We start from the raw sequence: 26064 nt of genomic DNA on the forward strand, positions 1-26064 counted from the left end.
TTGGGCTCTGTGCTGACAGCTCGGAGCCTGGAGGCTGCTTTGGAGTCTGTGGTCTCCCTCTCTCTTTGCCCCTCCCCTGCTTGTGCTCTCTGTCTCTCATAAATGAATAAATGTTAAAAAAAATTTTTTTTTAACCCGAAATTCAGAACAGGGCACTCCTGTGAGGCCCCTGAGTCAGTCACTCAGGGATTTCTCTAGTGACAACAGTGAGATAGGTACCACACTGGTACTGAGCATCAATTTTTGTTGTTGTTGAGCTCCCAAATGCTAAGTTTATATTGTCTCCTAACAACAGTACCATTTGTCTCTCAGTCTGTCTTTGTCGCCTTATGGACAGTTATCAGATAAAGTCTAAAGAGAGAGGACAGAAATAGGCCTGATAAATTCATCCTTCAGTCAATCCCAAGGACTGACAAGTTTAAAAGATCTCATCAGAGCAGCATCCTTTAGACAAATTTTGCTTTGGCTCGCTTTTACAAGATATTATACATTTTAAGGACTTTCCTTAGTTTTGTTGTGTTCCTGAGAACTACCACACTTAGTTTCATCTGCTTGGAGTGAAGGATTCTGCTAGGTGCTTAGATGGGGATGACTGGTCTTTGGCCAGGGTATCGTAACTGACTGTTATAGTTCTCATTGGATCATCTTAGTCTATTTGGTTCTTTGTACCAAACACATGCTCCCTTTGTGTTTAAATTCATGTGATAGCTCTCCAGTTGGCATAATTCCCCAAGGACAATAAGAAAGTACAGTCGCCCCTCAGAGGAACTTTTGACAAGAGCAAGGTTGTTCATTTGACAGATACATTAGAACAAAAAGGAAAGAAGCCTTCATGATAAGATTCTTTCTCTTTTATCTTTCTAAATGAGAGATCACTTAATGACCCTCGTCCCTCCATTTCCATACCTTGGGAATTAATGAGTACTGGGAATTAATGAGTACTGGGTTTAATTATACAACTTAAATTATACAACTTCTACAACTGAACCTGGGTGGTTCAGTCAGTTAGGCATCCAATTCTTGATTTTGGCTCAGTGCATGATCTCACAGTTCATGGGTTCCAGCCCCACATCAGGCTCCATGCTGACAGTGCGGAGCCTGCTTGGGTTTTTCTCTCTCTCTCTCCCTCTCTCTCTCTCTGCCCCTCCCATGCATGTGCTCTCTCTCTCTCTCAAAATAAATAAACAAACTTGTTTAAATCAGTTTTAGCAACTCTCTTGTGTGTCTTGTGTGTCAAATTGGCTTTTTCTGTTTCTAAGATTACTCTCCTTTCTTGCTGAAGGAAAGTCATTCATGTTTATAGTGTTGATTTAATAACTAAAACTAGTGCCCTCTAATATTTTATCCTTCCTCTATTTCCCTTTTTTCCTTCTGTTAAGAAATTTTGTGACTTATCATAAAATATATTTATAAGTAATTGCAGAAGTTTATATTTTAAAGAATTTATGATAAATAGATGATTCAGGCAAATTATAGTGAGTGCATTTCAGTTTAAGGCAGCTCTATGACATGTAAAACTAAACTATGGTGGAAAAACAAGAGAATAGTGGTTGCCTCTGAGGGATATGGATGGACCATAATGAAGAAGGGGTATAAGGAAGGCATTTGGATATTGTTTAACTTTGAATTCTGTTACATTAAATTTCCATATTAAAATTTATAAAGCAATGACTAAAAGAATAGGACATATGTATATTCAACAACAAAAATGAAAGAAGAATTAAAAGGTATCTAAAATATTAATCAAGTAAAAGGGCAAAAGCATTTTCACACAAATATAAAGAGTAGAAATTCAAAATAGGTAGAAAAAATCTGAGTATAATAATAATCAAAATAAATACAAATGGCCTAAACTCATCAGTTAAAAGACAGAAATTACAAACTGTATTTTTAGAAATCCTGATATATGTAAATTAAGAGATGTGCTTAAATAAAAAAGATACAGAAAGGCAGAAAAGTAAAGATGTAAAATGATATACCAGGACAATACTAACCAACCAAGCAACCAACCAGGATTGGCATGTTAATATCTGATAAATAGGCTCTAAGACAAACAATATTATATATATGAGAGAAAGTAATGACATACAGTAATAGCCTTGATTTATTGGGAATGTACACAAAGTACCTACATTATAAATGTACCTAAATTTACATATATTTAATAAAATACCCTAAAAAACATTTTTTAAAAAAGTAATAAAGTTATAGGTCTATTTTGCTCAATCTACTAATACAGAAGAATATTTCAACTTAAATCTCTCAATTATTGATTTATTAAGCAAAAAAAAAAAACAAAAACAAAAACAAAAATAGTAAGGATACCAAAGACTTAAACTACACAATTGAAGTTTGATATATAGAGAGACTTCTACCCTAAAATTAGAGAGTATACATTCTTTCATAACATGGGGGGTTGCAAAAATTGACTTGATACTGGTCTGAAAAGCAAGTCCCAATTCTTTTCAAAGAATTAGTATCACATAGATCACACTCTCTGACCACAAAAACAATTAAACTAGAACCCAAAGAATTTTTTTTTAATTTGGAAAGTTATCCCTCAAAATTTACCCCTCCATATTCTAAACTTATGGATGAAAGATTTAATCATGAGGAAATTTTTAAAAATTATTTAGAATTAAAATAATAATGAAAATGGCCCTTTTCAAAGATGGCAAATAGAAAATCCACAGGAACATATATATAAATTACTAGAAACAGGAGAATATAACAAAGCAACAAGCCATTAGATCAATTTATGAACACCAATTACATTTCCATCATCACTAACAAGTAGAAAATATAATTTTCTGAAAGTACATCAATTAAAATATAATAGCAAAATATAAAGCACTTTAAGAATAAATTTAATAAGATATGTGCAAGACATGTATTCAGATAAAATAAATTTCTTGAAACGCATTAAAGGGAAAGCTAAATAAGTGGAGAGATATGCCAGATCCATGGCTGGGAATAATCAATATCAGAAAAATATCAATTCTCCCCAGCTGATACAAAGAGCTAAAGCAATTCCAAATAAATCACAACAGAGTTTTTCATAAAGCTTGAAAAGTTATTTAAAAGAATACCTAAGTGTTCCTGATAAATAAAAACATGGTTGGCCTACCCTATCAGACATCACAAATTATAATAAAGTCATAATTTTTAAGACACTGTGGAATTGGTCTATAATAAATAACCCAAAGGAGCAGTACAGAGACAGAGAGACCCAAAACAGACCCATGCAAAAATAAAGAATTTTGATAGATGTCAGAAGTGGTGTTGCAGGTTGTTGGAGAAAGAAGAGACCATTAGATACATGGCATGTGGATATTTAGCTTACTATGTTAAAAACAACAAAACTGGATCCCTAATTCACAGCATTCACAAAAATCAGTTCCAAATGATATAAATACTTAAATATAAAATCAAGTCTTTAGAATCTCTAGAAATAACCTTAAAGAAATATCTTTCTGATCTTGATGTCATAAAGAATATTTTCAACCAATCACAATACCCAACAACCACAAATAAAGATTGATAATTTAAGTGTTAAATCATATTACAGTCAAATGAAGAGCTCTTATTAATCAAAATACACCATTAAAGAGAAGATCAAGCCACAAAGAAGATATTTTCAACATACATAATTGACAAAAGAGTTATATCTAGGGCATTTATAGAAGTTCTACAAAGCAATTTTTTTTGAAAAGTCACAAAATGTTCAAAAAACATGAAAGAATATTTCCCAGAAGAAATATTAATAGCAGAAGGAAGAGGATGGAGAAGGACAAGGAGAAGAAGAAAAAAATAAGCCAATCATCGCTACTAGTAAAGATAATAAAATTATGAGCATAACAAGAAATTTAACACAATCAGCAAAATAATAAAAAAGTTGGACAATACTCATTACTGGAAAATGCTTCTAAATTGCTGGAGGATGTGTAAAGTGAACATTTGCATCTTCTATGACATCCAGGAGATGTTGTTGCAGATACACCGATATGTATGTATGTATATGTGTATATATATACATCTATATGTGTGTGTGTGTATTGCAGATATACACATGAGAATACCTTCCAAGGTACATGGTACAACTATGATTACAGTAACCATTCACAATAGCAGAAACCTAGAAATAACTCAAATGTCTACCAAGAAAAGAATGAACAAATTGTGATAGTCACATTTAAATACTATACTGTAATGAAAAATGAAATATAATAATATCCCTAACATTTTGGATGAATCCTAAAAACATTAAGAATGATTTGCAAGGTCAGGGTGCCTGGGTGGCTCAGTCAGTTGAGCATCGACTCTTGATTTCTGCTCAGGTCATGATCTCACAGTTGGGGAGTTGGAGCCCCGCAACAGGCTCTGTGCTGACAGTGCAGAGCCTGCTTGGGATTCTGTCTCCCTCTCTCTCTACCCCTCCCCTGATCACTCTTTATCTCTCTCAAAAATAAATAAATAAATATTTTTTTAAAAAAAGAGTGACCTGCAAAGTTATCTTTACCTATATGTAAGGTATCATATTACACCGTATTACTTTTCCTTTTGGGACATGTCAAACATAAGAATGTGGAACATTCCTTAGTCAAGTTGTATCTGAGTAGCTGAACTCCCTTTTACCATGATAGTCCTAGAATTTCTTGACCACAAAGTTTTTAGAATTCCCACAAGAAGTGCGGAGGCCCAGCCTCGGAGCCTGGGAACAGAGTGGATGGATCCCCATCACTTACGGTAAGAAGCAGTGTGCAGCCGTCAACACCCACTGAGGGGCAATCAGAGTCCCCACACAGGACCGATAACTGGAATTCAGGTAAAATAAGTAGAGAAGGTGATTTAACCCTTCTATGTCTTCACTAACAAATGAAACACCACCTGGAAGACAGAGAGAAGAGAATCAAGGGATATAAACTGGCTGACTAAAGAGAACTCAAGGTGCTTATAGAGATTTCAGAATGCTGGTATCAGTTAATATAAATATTTACCACTTATTAATCACTTAGCCCCTACTCTATGGTACTAGAGAACCATACTGTACAAAACACTGTATTAAAGTACTTGATGTACTTTTTAATTTTTTTTTATTTTTCACAGGAAAAAAAACTATAGGGTGTATAAATTTTATATTATCTTACAGATTAAGAATTTATTGAAGAGAGTGTCTTTTCCACATTGAATATTCTAGTCTTCTTTGTCATAGATTAATTGACCATATAATCATGGGTTTATTTCTGGGCTCTCTATTCTGTTCCAGTGATCTATGTGTTTTTGTGACAGTACCATACTGTTTTACTCTACAGCTTTGTAGTATGACTTGAAACCTGGAATTGTGAGGTCTCCAGCTTTGTTGTTCTTTCTCAAGATAGACAATATAATGGAATATTAGGCAGCCATAAAAAAGGATGTGATAGTGCCATTTGCAATGATATGAATAGACCTAGAGGGTATTATGCAAAGTGAAATATGTCAGACTGAGAAAGACAAATACCACATACGTGGAATCTAAAAAAATCTGATAAATAAACAAACAAAAAAGAGAAACAGGCCTATAAATACAGAGAACAAACTGATGGTTAACAGAGGGCAGGGGGATGAGGGGATGGAAAAAATGGGCACAAGTTTCTATAGAATAAATAAGTCATGGGAATACAGTCCATGATATTCTAAAAGCTAGTATGGTGCCAGATGGTAACTATAATTATGGTGAGCATAGTATAATGTATAAACTCGTGGAATCACTGAATCACTATGCTGTAGACCTGTAATGTTGTGTGTCAACTGTATTCAATTTTTTTATTTAAATAAAATTAGCACACAAGGTCATACGACCAGTGAATGATGGTTGGTTCAAGGATTCAGACTTCAGTCCATGTGATTCCAAATCCCATTTATGCACTTCTCTTCTACAGGACCTCCCTGCCTCTCCTCACCCAGTTTGCTGCTTTCCAGAGTGACTTAGCTCATTTCTAACCTTCCAAAGGCTTAAGGATTCTTGGCTGTATCCACAGTCAAGCATTGCAGCCTTTCCTATAGCTCCCTGATTTTTCCTACTGGTTGACTACAGGGACACTCTGAGACCAGTCATCATAACTCCTGCAGGAAAAAAAAAATAAGTAATTAAAAATAAAACTTTAATTCTGGCAAAAGAATATAGGGAGAGATACTCTATACAGACACTGAAGTATAGTACACTACTTATCCTCTGGAAACAGATGCCTTGATTCAAATTCGGGCTGTATCCTTAGTAGTATGGACTTGAACAAATTATGTAGATCCCTATGTTAATTTCCTTACTTGTATACTGAGATCATAACAACTTCTTTCCTAGGGTTTCTGTGAGAAATAAATGTGGTAATATATGTAAATTGTTTGGAAGAATGTTTCATGTATAATGTGTGTTCAGTAAATGTTATTTCTTACTAATTCAGCTTCAAGTATATTTTAATGTTGAGAAAGTGCAAAACAATGTTCAAAACGAGACAAAGACAAAGCCCTTTCATGATCCCCCAAATGACTAAACATCAGCTATTAACTGATACGTCTTTTCTTTGCATTATTGCTATTATCAGTGACAGCTCTATTTTAATCCTCCACTTCCTTAAAAAAACCTTTTGAGAAACCCAATTCTGAACTGATCCCATTTCTCTAAATCCATCTTCAAAATTATCCAGCATAAGCTCAAACCCTGTAAGATGCCCCTCCCATCTGGGGTACTTCTGAAGTTCTCTGGAGTGTGTTCTTCCCACTGCATAAAGAAAAAAAAAAAACCTCACTATTCTCATTATTGCTGTGTTCTTGGTGCCATTTGGTTGATGGGTACAACAAAGGCAGATTAAATCCTGCTTTCTCCAGTTTAGGAACAGCAGGAAAATAGAAAACTATTTTTTAAGTTTTTATTTTAATTCCAGTTAGTTAATATACAGTGCTGTCAGTTCTGAGTGTACAATATAGTAATTTAACACTTCCATACAACACCCAGCGCCCATCACAACAAGTGCACTCCTTAATCCTCATCACCTATTTCATTCATCCCCCCGCCCACCTCTCTTCCAGTAACCATCAGTTTGTTCTCTATAGTTAAGAGTCTGTTTCTTGGTTTGCCTCTCTTTTTTCCTCTTTGCTTGTTTGCTTTGTTTTTTAAATACCACACATGAGTGAAATCATGGTATTTGTCTTTCTCTAACTTATTTCATTTGGCATAATACTCTCTAGCTCTATCAACATCATTGCATATGGCAAGATTTCATTCTTTTTTATGGCTGAGTAATATTCCATTGTGAATATATATCACATCTTCTTTATCCATTTATCGGTCAATGGATACTTGGATTGCTTCCATAGTTTGGCTATGGTAGATAATGCTTCTATAAACATTGGGGTGCATGTATTCCTTTCAACTAGCAGATTTGCTAGATCATAGGGCAGTTCTGTTTTTAACTTTTTGAGGAACCTCCATACTGGTTTCCACAGTGACTGTACCAGTTTGCATTCCCACCAGCAGTATAAGAGAGTTCTTTTTTTCCCACATCCTCACCCAACACTTGTTTATTTTGTTTTTTATTTTAGCCATTCTGACACATGTGAGGTGATCTCATTGTGGTTTTGAGTTGCACTTCTCTGATGAGTGATGTTGAGCATCTCTTCATGTATCTGTTGGCCATCTGTATGTCTTCTTCTGACAAATGTCTACTTATGTCTTCTTCCCATTTTTTAATTGGATTATTCATTTGGGGGGGGTACTAAGTTTTATAAGTTCCTTATATATTTTGGGTACTAACCCTTTATCAGGTATGTCATTTGCAAATATTTTCTCCCATTCAGTAGACTGCCTTTTACTTTTGTTGATTATTTCCTTCACTGTGCAGATGCTTTTTATTTTATGAAGCCCCTATAGTTTATGTTTACTTTTGTTTCCCTTGCCTCAGGGGACCTATCTAGAAAAAAGTTGCTATTGCCAATGTCAAAGACCATTTTTATGGCTTCAGGTCTCACATTTAGGTCTTTAATCCATTTTGAATGGTTTTTTCTTCAAGACTGCTTTGGCTGTTCAGGTCTTTTGTGGGATTTTAGGATTCTTTGTTCAAGTTCTATGAGAAATGCTATTGATATTTTGATAAGGATTACAATAAATGCGTAGATTGCTTTGGGTAGTATAGACATTTTAATAATATTTTTCTTCCAATCCATGAGCATGGAATGTCTGTTTCTTTGTGTCATCTTCAATTTCTTTCATCAGTGTTTTATAGTTTTCAGAGTACAGGTCTTTCACCTCTTTGGTTTGGTTTATCTTAGGTATCTTAAGGGTTTTGGTGCAGTTGTAAATGGGACTGATTCCTTAATTTCTCTTTCTGCTGCCTCATTACTGGTATATAGAAATGCAACAGATTTCTAAATGTTGATTCCTATTTCAGTTTTGGTAGTTTATATGTTTCTAGGAATTTATCCATTTCTTCTAGGTTATCCAATTTGTTTGCATAGTTTTTCATAATATGCTCTTACAATTGTTTGTATTTCTGTGATGCTGGTTGTTATTTCTCCTCTCTCATTTGTGATTTTATTATCAATTTTATTAATTTTTTCAAAGAACCAACTCCTGGTTTCATTCATCTGTTCTATTTTTGTTTTGTTTTTTAGTTTCTACATCCTTTATTTCTGCTCTAATCTTTGTAATTTCCTTCCTTCTGCTGGCTTTAGGCTTTGTTTGTTGTTCTTCTTCTAGCTCCTTTAGGTGTAAGGTTAGGTTGTTTATTTGAGATTTCTTTTGCTTCTTGACGTAGACCCGTATTGCTACATATTTCCCTCTTAGGACTGCTTTTGCTGTATCCCAATGTTTTGGACTGTTGTGTTTTCCTTTTTATGTATTTCCATATATTTTTAAAATTTCTTCTTTGATTCCCTGGTTCAGTTTTAGTAGCATGTAGTTTAACTTCCATGCATTTGTAGTCTTCACAAATTTTCTTGTGCTTGAATTCTAGGTTCATAATGTTGTCAAAAAAAGGTGTACCATATGATTTCAATCTTTTTAGTATTTATTGAGGCCTGTTTTATGACCTAACTTGAGACCTATTCTGGAGAATTTTCCATGTGCACTTGAAAAGAATGTGTATTCTGCTGGTTTAGGATGGAATATTCTGAATATATGTTATATCCATCTGGTCCAGTGTCATTCAAAGCCACTGTTTTCTTGTCTATTTTCTGTTTAGATGCTCTATCCATTGATGTAAGTGGGGTGTTAAAGTCCCCTACTATTATTGTGTTATTATCAATCAGTTCCTTTATGCTTGTTATTAACTTTTACATATTTGGGTGTTTTCATGTTGGAGGCATAAATATTTATAATTATTAGATCTTGCTGGATTGTCCCCTTTACTATTATATAGTACCCTTCTTTTATCTTGTAACAGTCTTTGTTTTAAAGTTTAGCTGGTCTGATATAAATATTGCTACTCCGTGCTTTCTTTTGACCTCCATTTACATTATAAATGTTTCTCCACCCCCTCACTTTCAATCTGCAGGTGTTTTCAGGTATAAAATGAGTTTCTTATAGGCAGTATATAGTTGGTTTTTTTTAATGTTTATTTGTTTTTGAGAGAGAGAGTCACAGAGTGCGAGTTGGGGAGGGGCAGAGAGAGAGGGAGACACAGAATCTGAAGCAGGCTCCAGGCTCTGAGCTGTCAGCACACAGCCCAACGTGGGGCTTGAACTCATGAACCATGATATCATGACCTGAGCCAAAGTCAGACACTTAACCGACTGAGCCACCTAGGCACACCTAGTTGGGTCTGTTTTTAAATATATTCGTACACCTCTGTCTTTTGATTGGAGCATTTAGTCCACTTACATTCAAAGTAATTATTGATAGATATGTATTTACTGCCATTTTATTACTTGTTTTGTTATTGTTTCTGGAGATTTTCTCTGATCCTTTCTTGTCTTTGTCACTTTGTTCCAATTTTGGTTTCTCTTGCTTTGTCAATTTATGTTTCTGGGTCCTAGGGTTTTCACTTATAGACAATAAGTAGTGAAGGAACAATGATGTGTACAATATCCCCCACTATTGGGACAGTGTCTGGCACATGGTAGGAACTCAAAATGTATGAGTGATTGGAGTAAAATTCACCTTGTATGCAGGGATCCACTGGGAGGCTCTGAAATTAATGAAATGGTTTTCTGAATCCATAAGTGAAGCAACCATCATCAGAAGACTAAGACCTAATGTTATGTATATGTGTGTGTACTTTTTTCCCAAATTCATATATGCATGCATTTATTTAAAAAAATATTTCCTGAATATCTACTATGTGCCAGGCAACATATTTGATGTTAATATAAAAGGGTATTCAATAGAAGTAGACTTTGCCTTCATGAAATGAGGGAGGGAGACAATAAGCAAATAAACACATCAATAGATAGCTATAAGTTGGATGAGATAGAATGTTCCATGAGAAAGAATAAGAAGAGAGGGTAAACAAAGGATCTAATTTATTTTGGGTGGGCAAAAAAGTACTTGCTGGGTAAGTGACGGGTAATCTGAGACAGCAAAGATGAGAAAAACCAGCCATGGGAAGAGCAGAAGAAAGAGCTTTTCCAGAACTGCGTGTGCAAAGGCTCAAGGATGGGAAAGAACTGGGAAATGCTCCGGAGTCTGAAGAGAGCCAAAGAAATTGAAGCCTAGTGGGAGAGGAAAAGATTGGCCTAAGAGGAGCCTTGAGAGGAGGATTTTATTCTAAGTGTAATAAAAAAATCTATTAAAGAATTTGAATGTACAGAAGTCATGTGATCCAATTATTTTTTTAAAAATCACTGGATTTAAAAAAAAATCACTGGATTTTTATTAGAAATGGATTGTAGAAACAGTCGCGCTTACTGAAGTGACCTGGCAAAAAGTGATGTGCCTTGCACTAAAGTAGCAGTGGGGGAGTTGGAGAAGAGCATCTAAGTGGATGGATGGACATAAGACCTATTTCAAAAATAAAACTGACAGGAAATCCATTTAAACAGTATTCTGATAATAAGATACACATTGCTTTAACAAAGATTATCTACCTTCTCATTACATAAGTATTCAATCAATAATTATCATTAAAAGATTCAAAATAGGGGTGCCTGGGTGGCTCAATCAGTTGAGCATCTGACTCTTGATTTCAACTCAGGTCATGATCCCAGGGTTGTGGGATCAAGCCCTGTGTCAGGCTCCATGCTGAGAGTGGAGCCTACTTGCCTACTTGGGATTCTTTCTCTCTTTCTCTCTCTTTCCTTCTGCTCCTCTCCCCCACTTGCACTATAAGTAAGTAAGTAAATAAATAAATAAATAAACAAACAAACAAATAAATAAATAAATTTTAAGACTAAAAGGGGTTCTCATGCTCAGAAAAGTTGAGAACCATTGACACAAAATCTTCACGTTCCTTCACTCTAAGATATAAATCTAAGTCTTATTTAATTCCCACAATCTATCCCTGACTCCAGACCTTCTCTGGTTGGCCTTTAAGAAGTATGCACTACACTAGCTCCTTCTTACCTGCAGCAACAAGACAGAGCTCCTTCAAGCCACAGGGACTTCCAAGGAAAGCTGAGGAACACATTTTCTCCTAATATACCTGGCTGAGCCCCCAACCAAATATGGCTCATTTACTCTAAAACTTCTCAGATTTCTTTCCACCAAAGCCCTGGTGTCCTAACTCACTCTTGACTGAGCTTTACAAAGTCACTGATTCTAAGAATGTGCTAGAAACTTACACATTGCCTCCTTTCCTTCCATTCCAATTGGTCCTTGCCTATTTTACCTTCCCTCTCTACCTGAGTCAGATTCCTTTATTCATCATTTTAATGATATTCTTATTACTCTTCAGAACTCCCTTGTCCTAATGTCCTTGAGTCATACTTCAACCTGGCAAATCTTAACTCCGTATTCATGCAACATCGGCCTCCACTGCGTCTGCAGCTTCAACTTTCTTAACTTGCCACAGACATAGAACACATTAACTACCTCCTCCTCCTCCTAGAAACAGCTCCTCTGATGGTGTATATTACACTTTTATTTTCTCCTGCCTCATAAGGTACTTTACTGGGCTCTCCTCTTCCAGCAGCCCCTAAAGCATTAGAGCTCACCTTTCCATTTGATCCAAGAAGGAGTAGCCCCATTCCCCCCCAGCTCTTCAGTTCCTCAACTGAAAGCCCCTGCACAACAAACACAACAAACAAAGATAGAAAGACTCTGAATAATGGAAAGAAGTAAGGGGACTGCCTAAGGAACCTGGGGACTTAAGGAACAGCCTAACACCAACTTCCCTGGGTATACTCATCAAAATTAAAAACAATTGCTTTATAAAAGACCCTCTGAAGACAGTTTAAAGACAAGTTATAGACTTGGAAATATATGTGCAAACCTCCTGGCTGAGAAAAGACTTGTATCTGATCTATATACATACTCTCAGACTCAACAGTCTGATTAAAAAATAGGAAAAAGACAAGAAAAAACACTTCACTAAAGAAAATATCCATGAGGTAAACAGGCATATGAAGAGATATTCAACATCCTCAGTCACAGGAAAAATAAACATTAAAATTTCAATGAGGTATTACTATGTATCTAACAGAACAGCTAGTATGAAAAATAGTGCAATTTGGTGACAACACCAAATGCTGGCATGGAGGTAGAGAAAATAGGTCACTTACATATTGTTGGTGAGAATCTAAAATGGTGAAGCCAACCTGAAAAACAATATGCTATAAAACTAAACATACAATTACCATATGGCAGAAACTGCACTCTTGGACTTACATCCCAGACAAACAAAAACTTACTATCACACAAAAATGCAGCAGGTTTATTCTTAAAAGTTAAAACCTGAAAACAACCTAGATGTCCTTCAATGGATGAATGATTAAGCAAACCAGAGTACATCCATTCCACAGAATAATAGTAATAAAAAGAATTAATAGTGAATATACACACATCTTGGACAAATCTCTACGGGATTATGCTAAATGAAAAGAGCCAATCCTAAAATACAACATACTGTATGATTCCATTTGTATAATATTCTTGAAACAAGAAAATTACAGAAATGGAGAACACATTAGTAGTTGCCATGGGTTAGGGAAGGGGGACGGCGTGGAGGAGGGAGAATGAAATGGTGTGTGGGTAGAAGGGCAATAGGAAGGAGGCTCTGCTGATGGACTGTTCTGTGTCCTGAAAATGGTGGTGGATGCACAGACCTACACATGTGAAGCTGTACAGATTTAAATACACACACACACACACACACACACACACACACACACACGCAGGTAAAACTGGGGAAAGGTGAATAAACTCTGTGGATCATACCAATGTTACTCCCATGATTTGCTATCGTGCCATAGTTACACAAGATGTTACCATGGTGGAAACTACAGGAAGGACACGTGGGACTCCTCTGTACATTTCTTGCAACTTCCTATAAATGCATAATTATTTCAAAATAAAAATTTTAAACCAAGAAAGGCAACTGGAATTCTTCATAGTTCTGTCTTTTACACATTTCTTTTCTGTAAATTCTTTTCAAGTAATATTTTTCACTCATTCCTATGAATTCAAATCCTTTCAAAATTCCCAAATTCCCAAATCTGTATCCCAGCTCAGACTCCTGTCGTGAGTTCCCGACCCTTGGATTCAGGTGGACATCTCCATTTGATATCTCAAAAGCACTTCGAACTCAGTAAGTCAAAAATGTAATTTGTCTTCTTCCCCAAATGCCTCCTTCTTTTCCAGTGTTCCCTATTTCAGTAAATTGTACCACCATTCACCCAACCAGAAATCTGGATGACACCCTTTACTTTTTCCTACCCTTCATTCCTCACATTCAACTGATCACAACTTCTATCTCCTTGTTACCTCCGGAATCCTTTTACTTTCTTACATCCTCACTGCCACCACCCTAGTCTACTCTGTTGCCCTGAGAGTTGCAACAGTCTCTTAAATTTCTCCCCAGATCTTTCCCACCCACAACCCATATCTCTAGTCAAATCCATTCTCCTACTGAAGTCACATGAATATTTTACAATCATAAATGTGGTAATATAACTCTCATATTTAAAACTCTTTAAAGGATTCCTATTATACTCAGGATCATTTCTAAAATTAAGGCTAAAAGACCCTCTACTATATGATTCTTAATCTACTTCCTTCCTCTGTGCTCCAACCACACAGATGGGCTTTTAGTTAAACATGTCACACCTCATGACCTTCACACTTACTGGCTCCTCTATCTAAAATGACCTACCCAGTCCCTACCCAATTAACTTGGTTAACTCCACTCAGTCTAACATAGGTATATAGGAATCACGGCATGTCGTTAAAAGATACATATTTTTCTCATGTTGCACATACAGAAACTGAGGTTCAGAGAGGTTAGGGTATCTGTCCCTAACTAAGTAAGAGAGCACAAATGCCTAATTACAGAGCCATACCAACTTCATTATGGGCATGTTATAATTACTCTGTGCCTTGGTTTCCTCATCAAAAAAAAAAAAAAAAATGACAGCAATAATACTTATGGCACAAAGTTGTTTTAAGAATTAAATGGGTTGGGGCGCCTGGGTGGCGCAGTCGGTTAAGCGTCCGACTTCAGCCAGGTCACGATCTCACGGTCCGTGAGTTCGAGCCCCGCGTCAGGCTCTGGGCTGATGGCTCGGAGCCTGGAGCCTGTTTCTGATTCTGTGTCTCCCTCTCTCTCTCTGCCCCTCCCCCGTTCATGCTCTGTCTCTGTCTGTCCCATAAATAAATAAAAAAAACGTTGAAAAAAAATTAAAAAAAAAAAAAAAGAATTAAATGGGTTAGAGGCACCTGGGTGGCTCACTCGGCTCAGCGACTAACTCTTGATTTCGGCTCAGGTCATGATATCAGGGGTTCGTGGGTTTGAGCCCCCTGTGGGGCTCCTGGGATTCTCTCTCTCCCTTTCTCTCGGCCCCTCCCTGCCTCCTGTGCTCCCCTGCACAAGCATGTGCACTAGCACTCTCTCTTTCTCTCTCAAAAATAAATAAATAAACTTAAAAAAAAAAGAATTTAATGAGTTAACACGTAAAGAGCAGTGTCTATTATATAAGCACTATATAGGTATATGTTTTTATGGTGGCGGCAGTGATGGTGATGATGATGATGATTATTATTATTATCATTGCGTGTTAAATTTAAAACACAAAAGGCCTATTAAAAAAAAAAAAAAAAAAATTTAAACCACAAAGGGCAAAAGTGACATTTTCCTTTTGAACCCCACAGCAGAATACCTGCTGCTTTGTTTCCTACGTGTTTTATAAGTTCCTATACACGCTTCCAGGCTCCTATCTCCACCTTCCTTTCCGGATTGCCTCCATGCTTTAGCCCAAGAACTTTATCATACATTGAGAGAAGATTTGAATCCCAAAATAAAGAGTTTTACTTAGGTCCTACAAATGCCTGAGACTGTACAGAAAAGGAGTAATGTATCCTCCCCCTCCCAAACTTGCATGCCCTTGACCCTCCAGCTCTCCTCCCCGACACAGCTCCATAGCCTCACCCCCAGACAGCGTCCTAATAGACAACAGCATCCTAATAACCGTGACAAAGAGATCCCTTCGGTCACTCACCAGTCACCATCAGCAAGGTTAACAGGATACGATTCATGCTGATGTCTGAATCCTGCGCTGAGGATATGGATGGAAACTAACAGGCACAAGACAGGGACAGAACTTATGCCCTGCTTGGGGATTCTGAACAGCAGGTGCAGAAGGTGCAGGCAGGAGATCCGAGGATACAGATTCTACAGAAGTCTATCATCTAGGGGCATCTCCTTCCACTCTGGACCCTCAGTGTGAAAGAGGGTTCATCAGTCGCAGCCGCCCACCTCTGTCAGTAGGCACAGAAACCTCAGTCTGATGAGGCCGGCCCTATGGGAAGATGAGCAGGGATCTGAGCTTTATCCACCTCATCTAGGGAAAAGAATTCTAAAGCAGGCGTCAAGCAGACCTTCTGTGGAGTTCAAATTCATCCCAAGTTTCTCCCCTGGCCTCTCAGTTCTTTCCACTGGTCCCTTCCCCACAATGTGTGACTAGCATCCCTCCTTCTACATGTCCCATTGACCCCTTTCCTTTCCGGGCCACTCTGATGAAGCAGAGCTGAGTCCCACCCTTCTGTGTGACATTGACCCCCTCCCCTCTATGCAGGTGATGCCCAGACCACCCCTCCTCAGAACTGCTTGACTTGCGCAGGTCTTGTCTCACAACCACAGACACGATTTGAATAAAAGTTCCCAATCAATACCAACACAAGTGGTTCTTGTCAGATCTCTAAATCTGTTATTACACTGCCCTCCTGGCTGCAGCTCGCTCTCTCTCTCTCTCTCTCTCTCTCTCTCTCTCACTCGCTGTCTCTCTCTCTCATTCTCTCCTTTCTCTGCAGCTGCCTTTTTCAAATTGATTTTTGGTGGCAGAATATAATAAGAATATTACCTAAACAGAAAATCAGTCAGATGGCAAAATGCAACACTACAATTAGAGTCTCTATAAACCTGATGGTTTGTGGAATGAGGCTATGGACACATATGTCCCCATGTGTACACAGAATCTGTGATAATACCAATAAGGAACTTCATAACAAAAAATTACGAACATAGGAGGAAATATTTAATATCTCACACACACCCATCCATCCCTCCATAGAATTCTAAAATCATTTTTTCAAAAAGAAGCTTAAAGAACAATGTCCACATCAGATATCAGTATCCTAAAACAAAACAGGAAAAAATAAATGGGATTAGCAAACTGCAGAGAGCATTCAAAGGCTAATGTTAAAAAGGTATTAGTATTGAAACAAGAAAACCTGCAATTGAAAGTGGTTTGGTAGGCCTGGAGAAAAGTGTGTGGGGTAGGTGGGTAGGAGAGGGGAGGCAGAGAGAAGCTGAGCAGAGAGGACTGAAGAGGACAAAATGGGATGAGGGTCAAGGGAGGCCCCTAAAGCATGCTGGGGGATTACGCTACTGGCAGCAGGGAACTACTGAAGAGTTTTTAAAAGGAGACTGGCATGATCTCATCTGCATTTCAGGGGGAAGAAACAATTCTGAGTACAAAAGAGGAGACCAAGTTGAGCAACACTAGATGGGCATATACAGGAGTTCAAGCACAACAAGATTGTGGCCTAGATCAGGATGACAGCAGTGAGGATGGAAAGATTGGGATGGATTTAAGAGACATCTGGAAGTAGGATGGTTTGAGGTCGAGTGGTCAGAAAGAGAGAGAAATCAAACAAATGGAAGGCAGAGTTATCTCCTAAAATAAGAAAAACAGGCAAAGAATGCATTTAAAAGGCTGGAGGCATGAAGGGTTAAATTTTGACATGCTAAATCTCAAGATCTCAGCGAGCTAAAGCAGATGCAAAAAAAAAAAAAAAAAAAAAAAAAGGTTTCCAGGAGGCAGTTGTATCTGTGGGACAGGTGGTCTGGGCTGGAGATACTAATTTGAGACTCGTAGACCGGTAGCTGTCCCCAGTAACAGCCTCCTCCAGAAAATCTGTTGTTTTTGGAAAGGACCCAAACTCCCTTCCTGGTCCATAAACTTTGCAAAAAATCTAGGACAAACAACGTCAGAGTAAAGAATATCTCTTTCTCAACTTTTCACCTGTGCTAACTACTCCTACCCTCACCAACAGAAAGCCTTCCATAGCTCCATCCTGTCTTTGAACCTCAAGCATATTTCATAATGAAGCCCTATTCTCAGGGAACTTGCGTGACGGAATGGACCTTTCAAGGTCTAGGAATGCTAGTTGATTAGCCGAAGCCTGGAGGATATAGTTGAAAAGCTGTGTGTACCCAATAAGGAGATCAGGATTCTACTTCTATCTTTCCAATCATGTGTGACTTTGAGAAAATGACTTAAATTCTGTTTCAGTTCGGCCACCTACAGATCAAGAAAAAAACCACCCCAGCCCTGTCTCCTCTTTGCAGGTTGTTGTGCCACTGAAATGAGATTATGGGTTTAAGAAACCCTGAAGGATTAGAGTGGCACAAAGTATAGTAATTTTACAAATCTCAGACCGACCTGATACAAAATCCCCATGGACAATGTCCATACAGAAGTAAAGAATGTAGCTCAGTGCCTCGGATTCGGTAAGTGTTCAATGAATGTTAGCTAATAGTGAAACTGTGCTTGTTAGAGTGTCTCCAAATTAGCCGAGGATGACCCTAGCCATTTATCATTGCCAGAGAAACCTTTTCATTAGGTAAAAAGCACCAACAGGTCCTGCCTTGTGAACTGTCACCAAAACACAGAAGATCCTAAATTCAATATAATCCAGAATGTACACCATTCTCCAACTGCCAAAATAACTGTTCCATGAGTGCTTTTCATTTCCACATTTCCTTGGCTCAAAGCTGGTGATCAGGACCACCAGACCTGGTGGTGATGATGACTGAGTGATGAAACAGTGGTCACAGGGAAAGGTGAAGCCAGTGTAATAAAGATGGGAGGGGCTAAGGGAAAGTATAAGTAACTATTAGGGTGTTCAGAGCAAACCTGGGGACACTGTCTACCTGAGCTAAGGTGGAGCATCTTGTCCCCCACAGCCCTGGCCTCAGAAACTCCCTGAGGAAGATGAGTCCTGAGCCAGAGTCCCTTTCCCATAGACAGCTGACTTGGGCAGATGGGCTTTGAGGCATAGCAGGGAGAGGAGCCTGGATCTGGAAGTCTAAGGAACAAGGCTTCTTTTTCCTTCTTTGAAAGACCCAAGAGAGGCACAGTCTCCCATCCCCCAGCCTCCCTGGAGCAGAAGGACCTTCATCTGTCTACCTGGAGCCTTCTTCCCTCCCCCCATTTATGCCCAGATCTGCTTTCCCACCCTATTTTGGGTCCCCACGCCTAACCACAGCCATTGATTCTACCAGGTGTTCCTGAGAGTTCCATACTCTGCTGATCTTCTGCATCTCACAGGGAAAGATCTGGACTGCTATGAAATTTATATTTTATTTGGGTGTCCTTGCTGGTATGTATCCATGAGCTTCTACTCTGTCCTATAAGGCACAGGTTAATGCAGGCTGGAGGAAGGTAGATTGGGGTGTGTAGAGGGTACAAAAGAAGAGTCTAAGAAAAAGCGGTCATGGACAGAAGTAGGTATCTCCTGTCCCAGACCACACCCATAGGCTCCCATGAGGCTGAGCTCACCCTTCCAGTGCTAAGCTATGGGACGGGTGATGGTGCTCACTTGCCTTGGAGAGTGCTCGACAGTGAGCATTCCCCACTGGTGATTCCAAAATGTGGGCTTCATCACCCACTGGGCAAGTCCCAGTGTGGTCACAGGGACAAAGAACACATTCCGAAGTCTGATATCCCCCCTGTTCCAGAAGCTTAGAGACTCAGAAAGCAGGGAATGAAGAAGGTAGAAACAAAAGATCAAATGCAAGGGCCCTACCCCCTGTACTCCCTGACTTCCACGAGTCCTTCTGATGGCAGAATTTGCTGGTGAGGCATCTCCCACCACCTCCAGACCATCTACGTTGCATCACTATTAGCCGTGTGAGCACAGACAAGTCAATCTACCCATGCTTTAGTTTCTTCAATCAAAATGGGGATATTACTAACTACATCATAGAGATTTGTGAAAGTGTTAAATAAATCCATGTAAAGCACTTAGAACAAGAGCTCAATGCCTCAATGCCTCCTGTCCTTTTTCCCTTGGGATTTCTAACTATGTGATCATAAAAGGGTATGGGGAGGTGGAGGCCAAGACTTGGGAAGGATAAATGGAAGAACCAAGGGCAGCCGAGGTAAGAACAGTATTTTATTTCTGATACTACAAGCAGCCTTCCTCCCTTTCTTAAGTGTTTTTCTTTAATAAGTCATTTTTTAAATATTACATGTTAATATTAAAAACTTAGAAATATTAAAAAGTAGGAAAAAAATAAACACTTCATAACCTCACCTCACAGTCAACACATGCTAACACTTCAACTTACTCTCAGGCTTCATTTATTTATTTGTCATTCAAATGGTTTATCTTTTTGTTTCTTTGCTTGTTTTTAGACAACTGGATTACTAGATTAATATACATTTCATTATCATTTTTAACTTAAAGAAAGGTTATTAATATTTTCTTTGCTGTTTAATATTCTTTATAAATACAATTTTAATATTTCCATATATTGATGTACTTTTTTATTTCAAATGCCCTACATTACTATATTGGACACTTATATTTCCAGTGTTTACCTATTATAAATAGTGTTAAAATGAGCACACATTCATAATCTTTGTCTATATCTGATTATTTTAGGACAGATTCTTAGGGTTGGAACTATTAGGTCACAAGTGATGAACTATTTACACTTTTGATGCCTATTTCTAAATTGCTTTTCAAAAAGACAGAATCAATTCACGTTGCTACATGTAGTAAAAGAGTCTCTTCATTGTACTTTCTTAGATTCAATATTATCAACATTAAACCAAAAATTAATATTATAAGTATCAGATAAAATGGTATATCATTTTAATTTACATTTTATTAGAAAAAGAGGGTCAAACATTTTCATATTTCCTGGCCAATCAATTATTTCTTTAAAATTATCCATATTCTAGGGGCACCTGGTTGGCTCAGTCAGCTAAGCATCTGACTTTGGCTCAGGTCATGATCTCACGGTTCATGAGTTCGAACCCCATCTTGGGCTCTGGGCTAACAGCTCAGAGCCTGAAGCCTGCTTCAGATTCTGTCTCCCTCTCTCCCCCTCCCTGCTCATACTCTGGCTTTCTCTCTCTCAAAAATGAAATAGACATTAAAATAATAAGAAAGAAAGAAAGAAAGAAAGAAAGAAAGAAAGAAAGAAAGAAAGAAAGAAAGAAAGAAAGAAAGAAAGAAAGAAAAAAAACTATCCATGTTCCTTTCAACTAGGAAACTGTTAACTGTCTTATTTGTCCTAAGATATGTCTTCTATATTAAGAATGTTTTATATGTTAAGAATACTAATTATTTTCTCAGGGACAGTTTTCTCTACTCATGCATCTGTGCAGAAAGACGACCATGCTCCCTACTTGGTATACCTCAAGTCGCACTTCAACCCCTGTGTGGGTGTCCTCATCAAAAACAACTGGGTGCTGGCCCCAGCTCACTGCTACTTACCGTGAGTGTTGGGAACCCACACTCCCACCCCCTGAAACAGCCTGATTCATTCTACATGAGTGGTTCTCAAAGGGAGGCAACTTTTCCTTCCAGGGTACATTTGGCAAAGTGAAGATATTTTCGGTTGTCACAGTGGACTGAGGGGTGCTGTGCTACTGGCATCTATCTAGAGAATAGGGCCCATGGCAAGGATGCTACTAAACATTCTACAGTGTGCACCCCCTCAACAATTACCTGGCTCCAAATGTCACTACTGCTGCTGGGAAGGAAACCTGTTCCATACACTGTGCCTCCTCAGTCTCCCATCAGTTTGTTTCAAGTTTTTTACTGATGAGATGAATGTGTCTTATTAATTAAGGGACCAGAAGGTAACTGAGGGTACATTCAAATTGGACAAATTGAGGAGAATTTTTAAAAATGACTAACGACAAAGGCACGGACAAGTTATAGGGGAAGCACAAAGAAGAGTTCAGTGCCCCCAGGATTAGTATTAGAAGGGTATAGTTACTCCCCCTAGACCTAAAGGGGCAAGAGGAGAGGTTGGTTCAAAGGAGAGGGGAGCAGGGGAGGGTGGGAGGAGAGAGAAAGGAAGAGAAGAAGCCCTGTGTACAGGGATTGCCTGATAGAAGCTGGGGCAGCCCTGCAGGAAGGGAGCTTGGAGGATAAATACTCGAACCTCACTCTTCTCCTCTAACTACTTCCTGGTGCTTGCTATCAACCGAAACCCAAGCAGAGAGCAGAGGACAGGAGAACCCATTGGCTTAATCCATATGTAACACCTTCCAAAGGCAGAGAGCAGGATGAAGCAGGGTTGCGAGTGGGTTTAATGAAACCAACGGATCTCCACCACTCAGGTCATGCCATTGTCTTACCTCCACCAGAATGGAAATGCTCAGTTGGAGAGGCTGGAGCTCGAGTGGAGGGGAAAATATTATTTCTATGCCATGCATGATTTTCCTCTCTACTACATTAAGGATGCTACATGAAAACACAGTGGTTAAGGCTCCACCACCTACTGTGTGACCATGGGGGAATTACTGCTATGTGGTTCCATCATCTGTTAAATGGATTAAAGATAGAATACACTTCATAGTTTTGTTGTAAGTAGTAAATGAGGTAATCCAGAATCCAGACCGATCAATTGGCATAGTACCTGACACATTATAACATTTAATATCTTTGATGATGATGGTGGTGGTGGTGGTGGTGGTGGTGGTGGTGGTGGTGGTGATGGTGACGGTGATTACTCCCACCCCCTTCTCCCTCCAGAAACCTGAAAGTGATGCTGGGAAATTTCAGGATCAGAGTCAGAGATGGCACAGAGCAGACAATTAACCCCATTCAGATTATCCGCTACTGGAACTACAGCCATAGCGCTCCCCAGGATGACCTCATGCTCATTAAGCTGGCTAAGCCTGCCAACTTCAACAACAAAGTCCAGCCACTTTCCCTCGCCACCAGCAATGTCCGGCCAGGCACTGTCTGTCTGCTGTCAGGTTTGGACTGGAGCCAAGATAACAATGGTGAGTGTACCTTCCACAGCAAATCAGGGTCATCAGTCACCCATGTCCACAGAGCTGAGAAGAGAGGAGAGGAGAATGGATGGAGACCATGAGGGTGCTAGGAAAAAGAGACTCATCCGGAAGTCCAAAGCTCCTCCCAACCCAGTGATGACACGATGACACAGAGCTACCTCCTCCAGGCTCCAGCAGCCGGGGCCACCAGGCCATTGGACTCTGCACACAGGCCACACTATTCCTGACTGCCAGACACATGGTTCACATCAGGGAGGCTGTGCTCCTCCCTTGCATCCAGGCTCATTTTGCACGTAGGGGACACCTCTGAGGACTTGAGTCAGGTCACCCCATATTCCTCCGAGACTAGATACGATGGAAAGAAAACCACTTCTTAAAAGAGTCATGCAGGCTATTTTTTCAATCCTCTAGATTAACTCTCATAACCATGCACAAGATCCTTGCCTTTTCTCAGCCCTTTTTTCTTCAGACATACACACAAAACACCAGTTGAAACACAGGGCAGTGACTGGAGTGTCTAAATAACAATTGCGAGCAGTCAACCTTTTTTATCCTGCCTTCCCTCAGGCAGGCATCCTGATTTAAGGCAGAACCTGGAGGCTCCTGTGATGTCTGATAAAGAGTGCCAGAAAACTGAACAAGGAAAAAGCCACAGGAACTCCTTATGTGTGAAATTTGTGAAAGTGTTCAGCCGAATTTTTGGGGTAATCTTTTCTCTATATTCAACATTCATTTGCTTGTATGTGTCTAGTTTAACTAACCGTGACAGCGATTAGAAAATTAGAAAGCCCTCATCCTCTCGCAATCTTTTGAGAATTTGATAAGGCTGCACCAGGCCCTCCTTACAGATGCCTTTATCCATTAAAGTGTGGCATGCAATCCCTCTAGTTAATAATACTTTGCTAGATTTATTACTCTCATAGCTGCAAGAAAAAACAGGCATTGCTTTAAAAAAGAATTCAAACTTTTCACAAGGGAAACTCGCTTCACCAGTCCAAATAAATGGGGTTTGACTCATTTTACATGTGAGTTCTAGAGAAGTTTTTCTCTGACTTTCTCAAGATGAAACAAGGCTAGTTACAACAAAGCTAGGTAAATGACTCCAGCTTCCTATCTCCCAATTCGGTGCTGTTTTCATAACCCATGAGCCTACCTCTGCGCAGGGCTCATCCCACTGGGGGACTAGAGGGCTCCTGTGAGAAGATCCGATCATATCTCTCTTGTCTCTCTCCCTCTGCATGATCTCTGGTAGGAGGTGGCCGTCGCTACTGTCATCTGCAAAAACAAGCTCCAGGGAATCGAGGTCGGTCACTTCATGGGAGGGGATGTCGGAATCTACACCAATGTTCACAAATATACCTCCTGGATCGAGAACATCACTAAGGATAAATGACACCCTTCTACTCTCTCTGTATCCCACTGGCTCTAGTCATTGACTATACAGGCCACTATTTTCTCCAAACTCAAAATAAAAATCTCCAAACGGAAATGCATTACACCAGTAGCCTATGTTTTCTTGGTTGTGACTCTTCCCATATCCCATAATGATGTGAAGAACCAAGGACAAAACATGACATGAGCACTCATCACACAGTAGTAGGGTTACACCCATTATCTCGTTTAATGCTCACAGCAATCCTCTGAGGTTATCTTTTATCCTCACTTTACAAATGAGAAAAATGAGACTAAAAGAGAGTACTTAACATTATCCAAAGCTGACAGACATCAGAGCCTAGAATAGAACCTCCAAATATCATTTCTCAATCCCATGCTCTCAGCCTCAAAATTATAGGGGAGTCTGTGGCATCACAACAGATTTTGGCTTCTATTTTTCTGCTACTTCTCTTATCATTCAAAGAGCTTGAAGCTTTCACTTGTGGCTAAAATCCTGGGTACTGGAATAATCTCTCCTAAGAACGGCCATGCTCCCTCTCACTGCTACACTGACTGCAGCATGCTACAGGGAGAGAGTTAGCGGATGCATAAGAGGCTAACAAAGAGAACTTCAGAACAGGGTCACTGCCATAAATCAAGTCCAACAGGAAGCCTGGCAGCTCCAGAACAGGGTGAAGAAGTCATCTAGATCCAAGAAGAGTATAATCTCAGGGCAGTGGAAGATTCCAGAAGCAGATATGGCTCTGAGGAAGTGAAGGAAGGGCAGAAATTGGGTTTAGCTACACACAGACCATGGGATTAGTAAGGTCAAGAAAGCAGGTACCAGTCCTCTGGTTGAAGACATGGTAAAGAACTTGAAAACTGAGAACTCCAGGGCCCCAAATCTGGAAATGATCAGGGAATTCTGGATATCCAAGAGACTGGGGAATACAGGACAAGGATGGGTAATCTTCCAACAGATGTAGACTGAGGAAACAACCACACACTACCCTTGGATAATATTTCCTATTCCCTAAATTTAAAACACAATCTATACATTAAAGACCTTGGTGTTAGGCAGAATAATGGCTCCCCAAAGATGTCCACACCCTAATCCCCAGAACCCATAAACATGGGGTTTTTTTCCATGAAAAAGTCAGTTTTGCAGCTGTGATTATGCTTATGGACTTGAGGATGGGGAGATTATCCTGGATTATGTGGGTGGGGCCAGTGCAATCATATGGGCTGTTAAAAATAGAAGAAGAAGAGAGACTATTTGGGCAAAGAGATGTGACAACAGAAAGGCACCAGAGATTCAAAGCATGAGAAAGGCCTGAGCTGCCATTGCAGGTTTTGAAAATGATAGAAGGGGGGCTACAAGGCAAGAAATGTAAGCAGTCTCTAGACACTGAGAGCGAACCTCAGCTTCCGGCTAGCAAAGAAATGGGAACTTCAGTACTACAACTGCAAGGAACTGAATTCTAACAACAACCAAAATAGGCAAGGAAATGGATTCTCTCTAACAAGAAGCACAACCTTGACAACACTTTGATTTTAGCCCATTAAAACTGGTCAAACTTCTGACCTACAGTATTGTAACGTAAGAAATTTGTGTTGTTTAAGGTGTTTCTGATAATTTGTTATAGGAGCCATAGAAAACCAATACAACCTTTAAAACATAGTCTCTACAAGAACTTCTTTCTGGGGTGCTCAGCTGGTTAAGCATCTAACTCTTGATTATAGCTCAGGTCATGATCTCCTGGTTCATGAGATTAACCCCCACATTGGGCTCTGTGTTGACAGTGAGGAGCCTGCTTGGGATTTTCTCCCTCCCTCTCTCTCTCTCAGCCCTTCTCCCCACCCCCAATCTCTCTCTGATAAATAAACATTTAAAAAATAAAATAAAAGAACTGGTTTCTATATTGGGAGGTAAAAACCTTCAGTGGTTCCCAATTGTCCTGAAATAAACTCTAAAACCATCAGAATGGCATCCAAACCTCCTTGAGACCTCCTACCCACCCT

General features: G+C 39.1%; 2 protein-coding genes across 4 annotated transcripts in view; one reads left to right on the plus strand and one right to left on the minus strand.

The window, feature by feature from the left end:
• Positions 1 to 16154, minus strand: part of LOC121028226 (probable inactive serine protease 58) — an 86111-nt gene extending 69957 nt beyond the window's left edge. For all 3 annotated transcript variants that reach the window (XR_005789128.1, XM_040471756.1, XM_040471754.1), the window contains exons 1-2: positions 15622 to 16154; positions 4746 to 4887 (exon numbers count right to left, since the gene is read on the minus strand). Coding sequence is in view for 2 of the 3 variants with exons in the window: in XM_040471756.1 (XP_040327690.1) it covers positions 4746 to 4887; positions 15622 to 15658 (179 nt within the window). In the remaining variant the exon portion in view is untranslated. The remainder of the gene's footprint in view (positions 1 to 4745; positions 4888 to 15621) is intronic.
• Positions 16155 to 18522: 2368 nt separating this feature from the next.
• PRSS37 (serine protease 37) lies at positions 18523 to 24166 on the plus strand. The gene is made up of 6 exons (XM_040471757.1): positions 18523 to 18567; positions 18909 to 19006; positions 20993 to 21134; positions 22403 to 22656; positions 23236 to 23372; positions 23921 to 24166. Exons 2-6 carry the CDS (start codon positions 18973 to 18975, stop codon positions 24059 to 24061), a joined length of 708 nt encoding a protein of 235 aa, XP_040327691.1. The 5' UTR covers positions 18523 to 18567; positions 18909 to 18972; the 3' UTR covers positions 24062 to 24166.
• Positions 24167 to 26064: the final 1898 nt, after the last annotated feature.

The sequence above is a fragment of the Herpailurus yagouaroundi genome, unplaced genomic scaffold, assembly GCF_014898765.1.
Source record: "Herpailurus yagouaroundi ecotype Mexico unplaced genomic scaffold, PumYag 100, whole genome shotgun sequence".
Taxonomy (NCBI): Eukaryota; Metazoa; Chordata; class Mammalia; order Carnivora; family Felidae; genus Herpailurus; species Herpailurus yagouaroundi.